Source organism: Calliphora vicina, chromosome 4 (assembly GCF_958450345.1).
Source record: "Calliphora vicina chromosome 4, idCalVici1.1, whole genome shotgun sequence".
Taxonomy (NCBI): Eukaryota; Metazoa; Arthropoda; class Insecta; order Diptera; family Calliphoridae; genus Calliphora; species Calliphora vicina.
The window spans coordinates 112,360,490-112,366,489 of NC_088783.1; the positions used below are offsets into that span (position 1 = coordinate 112,360,490).

General features: G+C 32.5%; 1 protein-coding gene across 3 annotated transcripts in view; it reads left to right on the plus strand.

The window, feature by feature from the left end:
* Fas2 (fasciclin 2) overlaps window positions 1–5,798 on the plus strand; it is a 158,961-nt gene extending 153,163 nt beyond the window's left edge. The window contains exons 9-10 of one of the 3 annotated variants that reach the window (XM_065510338.1): window positions 689–811; window positions 5,652–5,793. In XM_065510338.1, the coding sequence (XP_065366410.1) occupies window positions 689–811; window positions 5,652–5,775 (247 nt within the window). In that variant the 3' untranslated portion in view covers window positions 5,776–5,793. Of the gene's footprint in view, window positions 1–688; window positions 812–5,651 lie in introns of all 3 variants that reach the window. The other 2 variants (XM_065510335.1, XM_065510336.1) reach the window with 2 other exon arrangements.
* Window positions 5,799–6,000: the final 202 nt, after the last annotated feature.

Below are 6,000 nucleotides of genomic sequence, written 5' to 3' on the forward strand. Positions count from 1 at the left end.
AATCACTAGTTATTAGCTCCTTAACATAAGTAGCAATAGATTTTTTAATAATCCAAAAAGCTTCTTTCTATCTTCATCTCTTTACTTTCATACTGTCAATGTCATTGTTGGTTAGCGAAGCTTTGACATTTTGCTTCGCTAGTTGAAATTCTTGGCATGTTAACACGATCTGTTCCTCTTACTCGCCTAAATTAACTCAAAGGATCAAGGAGATCACAGATATTTCATTATTGCAGTTAATTCCTAGACCTAAAAACAACTTTTAGTTTTTAGACTCAAGAATTCAACAACCACATCTTCTCCAACTTGGAGGATCTATGAAATTCGAAATATAATGATAAGGTGCCGTTTCCTAGACTTGGTTAAGCAACAAAGACTTTATTATTCCAATCATAGTCTTTAGAAACATGTACTTCATCTAATTCTTGTAGAGTTTCTTCTATAGAATCAAGAAACCCCTTTTCCCCTGTTTATTTCTTATAATTTATTTTATTATTATTTCCCCCTTTTTAAAGCATAAGTTATTTCGCCTTCATTGTCATGCATTTACATTATTTTAATTTTTCCCTTATTCCCCTCACTTCTTTCTAAATCCAAAATTCATTTATCGTAACATACAAAATAAAAAACAAAAAAATCAAACCATTCAAAAACAAATCCAAAAAATATCACAAATTTAACCAAGCAGTCTTTATGGTTGGCGTTTCCCGCTACCTTATTGCAGTGGCCAGCTGGTTAAGGAGCCACCACCATCACCGTTACCTTTACCTCCACCCGTTAAATTAGGTGGATCACCAATGACATCACCATCGTACGTAAAACTCAATCAATGCTAAAAACTCTCTACTCTATTTAACAGCATATTTAATATAATTATCTATAAACTAATCCTAAAAACATTTAACAAATCACTCATGTCATGTCACTTATTAATTATTAACTCCTTAATTACAATAATCCTACTAAAATAGTTTAATTAGATTTTAAGTAATTTAGTTTAGTTGAGCTTAAATACTAATAATAACAAACGATAGCATGTTGAATTTAGCAAAAAAATATATATTAAATTTACAGTTGAAAGCAGAGGTCAAAGGTTAATTTGACAAAAACAAGTCTACACTTACATGCCTCAATGGATTTCCTAATAATCCAAAGAGGAAGGAGTCATGTCCTCAAATATGTTATTCTTTCATCTATCTTCTTCTCTTGATTTTCATACTGTCAACGTCATTGTCTGGCACGGAAGCTTTGGAATTTCCCTTCAGCTTGTCATTTAAACCCGATCTGTTCCTCATACTCGCCCGCTTAAACTCAGAGGATCAAGGAGATCAGAGATATTAGCTGTAATGTAATTCATCGTTTTTGGACTCAGCAATTCAACAACCACATCTTCTCAAACTTCGAGGATCTTTGAAATTCTAAATATAAGGAAGGATAAGCTGCCCTTCCTAGTCTTGGCTAAGCAAGAAAGACATTCTTATTCCAATCATAGTCATTAGAAAGATGTACTTCTTTTAATTCTTGAAGTTTTTCGCTATTAGACTCAGCAATTCAACAACACATCTTCTCAAACTTCGAGGATCTTTGAAATTCTAGATAAAAGGATAAGGAGACCTTTCCTAGTCTTGGCTTAGCAAGAAAGACATTGTTATTCCAATCAAAGTCATTAGAAAGATGTACTTCTTCTAATTCTTGAAGTTTTTCGTTATTAGACTCAGCAATTCAACAACCACATCTTCTCAAACTTCGAGGATCTTTGAAATACAGAATTTAAGGATAAGGTGCCATTTCCTAGTCTTGGCTTAGCAAGAAAGACATTGTTATTCCAATCAAAGTCATTAGAAAGATGTTTTTCATCTAATTCTTTAAGAGTTTCTTCGATAGGATCAAGTATTTATGCAGATATTCTCTATATTGTCACCTTCTCAAACTGTAATTCACATAATCCTTGAAGTTTTTCATTCAATTCAACAACCACATCTTCTCAAACTTCGAGGATCTTTGGAATTCTAAATATAAGGATAAGATGACCTTTCCTAGTCTTGGCTTAGCAAGAAAGACATTGTTATTCCAATCATAGTCATTAGAAAGATGTACTTCTTCTAATTCTTGAAGAGTTTCTTCGGTAGAATCAAATATTTATGCAGATAATCTCTAGGAATCTTTGGAGGATCTTCGAAATCCTAAATATAAGGATAAGCTGCTCTTTCCTAGTCTTTGCTAAGCAAGAAAGACATTCTTATTCCCATCAAAGTCATTAGAAAGATGTACTTCTTCTAATTCTTGAAGTTTTTCGTTATTAGACTCAGCAATTCAACAACCACATCTTCTCAAACTTCGAGGATCTTTGAAATACAGAATTTAAGGATAAGGTGCCCTTTCCTAGTCTTGGCTAAGCAAGAAAGACATTGTTATTCCAATCAAAGTCATTAGAAAGATGTTTTTCATCTAATTCTTGAATTGTCAGCTTCTCAAACTGTAATTCATCTAAGCCTTGAATTTTTTCGTTATTAGACTCAGCAATTCAACATCCACATCTTCTAAAACTTCGAGGATCTTCGAAATCCTAAATATACAGATAAGGTGCCCTTTCCTAGTCTTGACTAAGCAAGAAAGACATTGTTATTCCAATCAAAGTCATTAGAAAGATGTACTTCTTCTAATTCATGAAGTTTTTCGATATTAGACTCAGCAATTCAACAACCACATCTTCTCAAACTTCGAGGATCTTTGAAATTCTAAATATAAGGACAGGGTACCCTTTCCTAGTCTTGGCTAAGCAAGAAAGACATTGTTATTCCAATCAAAGTCATTAGAAAGATGTTTTTCATCTAATTCTTGAAAAGTTTCTTCGGTAGAATCAAGTATTTATGCAGATATTCTCTGTATTGTCAGCTTCTCAAACTGTAATTCATCTAAGCCTTGAAGTTTTTCCCTATTAGACTCAGCAATTCAACAACCACATCTTCTCACACTTCGAGGATCTTTGAAATTCTAAATATAAGGATAAGGTGACCTTTCCTAGTCTTGGCTAAGCAAGAAAGACATTCTTATTCCAATCATAGTCCTTAGAAAGAAATACTTCTTCTAATTATTGAAGTTTTTCGTTATTAGACTCAGCTATTCAACATCCACATCTTCTCAAACTTCCAGGATCTTCGAAATCCTAAATATAAGGATAAGGTGCCCTTTCCTAGTCTTGGCTAAGCAAGAAAGACATTGTTATTCCAATCAAAGTCATTAGAAAGATGTACTTCTTCTAATTCTTGAAGAGTTTCTTCGGTAGAATCAAGTATTTATGCAGATATTCTCTAGGAATCTTTGGAGGATCTTTGAAATCCTAAATATAAGAATAAGGTGCCCTCTCCTAGTCTTGACTAAGCAAGAAAGACATTGTTATTCCAATCAAAGTCATTAGAAAGAAATACTTCTTCTAATTCTTGAAGTTTTTCGTTATTAGACTCAGCAATTCACCAACCACATCTTCTCAAACTTCGAGGATCTTTAAAATTCTAAATATAAGGATAAGCTGTCCTTTCCTAGTCTTGACTAAGCAAGAAAGACATTGTTATTCCAATCATAGTCATTAGAAAGATGTACTTCTTCTAATTCTTGAAGTTTTTCGCTATTAGACTCAGCAATTCAACAACCACATCTTCTAAAACTTCGATGATCTTTGAAATACAGAATTTAAGGATAAGGTGACCTTTCCTAGTCTAGGTTTAGCAAGAAAGACATTCTTATTCCAATCATAGTCATTAGAAAGATGTTTTTCATCTAATTCTTAAAGAGTTTCTTCGGTCGAATCAACTACTTATGCAGATATTCTCTATATTGTCATCTTTTCAAATTTCCAGGAGCATAGGAGTTCTAAACATAAGGAATTCTTATGGCGAAGGATTGATTATTAAACATCAAGTCATTCCTTGCTGTTCTTCATTGTAAATTCTGGCTTCCTAAACCAGAATGTCTCCTCATCCTTCTTTTGTACTCCAAGTCTATTTTTCAAGTTCTGGAGATCAAGGAAGCTCCAAATCTGATTCAATTTTTCCAGTACTACCAATTATTCATCTTTTCCATTGTAAATTCAGACTTTTAAATCCTGGATTTCGTTTAGTCCTAGTGTTTTTGAACTTCTAGTTCAATTTTCCAAGTTTAGTGATAATGAAAATTGCAAATCGTTGGCTTTTTTTAAACTAAAGGTTTAGCTTTCAAAGTCTATTGGTTATGTAAACCCCAAATATAAATAAATCTTTTCAGTCAACCTGTAATTTTTGTTATATTTGATAAATTATTCCTTCATAATCCAGGATGTCTCCTCTTCTGCATCTTTTCAAACTTTGAGTGTGAAAGATTTGGTAAATATAAGGAGATTTTAGGAAATACAGGCCATTGCACAGATTTGCACATTTAATTAGAAGATTTTAAAGCTATTCCTCTTGTTGATGAACTATTAACGTAACATTATTGAGACATTCTTCTTCTTCTCTTCTATTTGATACCTTTTCCTTCCTGTTTCTTTGAACTCTGAAAGTGAGAGGAGTTTTTAAAGATAATAGATTTCGGAGTCTTTTTAAAATTTGATCTCCTAATATCTCGAAATTATTCGGAGGCTTTTGAATCCTGGAAGAGCAAATTTGGAGAATTCTTACTCGTGTTTAAAGTGCTGAGCATGATAAATGTTCCAAATACAAGGAGTTTGAAGGAGGGGGTCGAGCAGCCACAAATCCAGTAAGTGCAAAAGATCAAGATTATTTCACATCTTTAAAGCTCTGAGGATAAGCGAATCGTTTTGTTGCCCAAACTTAGACTGGTTTCCTGGAAGTGGAGAGGAGTGAAGAATATGAGGATGTTTCCTTATCTTTTAAATACAATAACATCTTAAGTTTCTTTTGGGCAATAACGAGCTTCCTTATCTGAATATTTTGGAGGTTTAGTTCTTGTTCTTTTAAGACATTGAGGTGCGAAATGTTCTAGGAGTTAAGGAGACATTTTGTTTCCCAAACTAAGACTGGTTTCCTGGAAGTGAAGAGAAGTGAAGACAGAGGATCCTGGAAGTGAAGAATATGAGGATGTTTCCTTATCTCTACATCTCTATGAATGAAATAAAATAACATCTTAAGTTTCTTTTGAGCAAGAACGAGCTTCCTTATCTGGAGATTCTGGAAGTGCAAAATTTTGGGGTTTTGTTCTGGTTTATTTAAGACATTGAGAAGTGAAATGTTCTAGGAGTTAAGAGAAACGATCAATATCTCAAAGTTTTTGAACAGACGATCCTGGAAGTGCAAAATATAAGGATCCGCTTTGCCTTGAAAGCTCGGAGTATGGAAAATGTTTTAAAGGCAATGAGTTTTTAAGAGAAACGATATGTTTCCGAAATGTTTTTCCGCAGAATCGAGCCATTTATTCAGTGGATCATGGAAATGTAAAATTTTAGCCTATAAATGGGAATAATTTCCAAGTTCCAACGTTTTTGACCAAGCCAAAGGATCATAAAGTTCAAGAGTGACATTCGAATTGAAACCAAAAACTGTAAATTTAATATATTTGTAGAAATTAGTTAGTTAGCAACCATTTTTTTTAACACTTAACAATTTTATTTCAAAATATTTCATAAATAAATTTTATTTTCTTTCTCTCCATTTACACAGAGATGAAAAGCAGCCCCTACAAACGCCCACTGGCAGTATAAAACAAAACTCCACCATTGAATTCGATGGCAAATTTGTACATTCACGAAGTGGTGAAATAATTGGCAAAAATTCAGCAGTTTAAAACCATAACATTATATGAGATGAAAAATAAGGCGAAACATTATAAAAAAAAATATAGAAAAATCTTTAGATTTTTCTTACAGTTTGGGAATAAATATGCTTGGATTAATAAATATACTTATATAAGAAAACTTTATATATGGTAAACATATTTATATAAACTTTGATGTGTAATAATGAACGAAAATGAAATATGTATTTACATTTTTAAGTTACTTTTTAATTT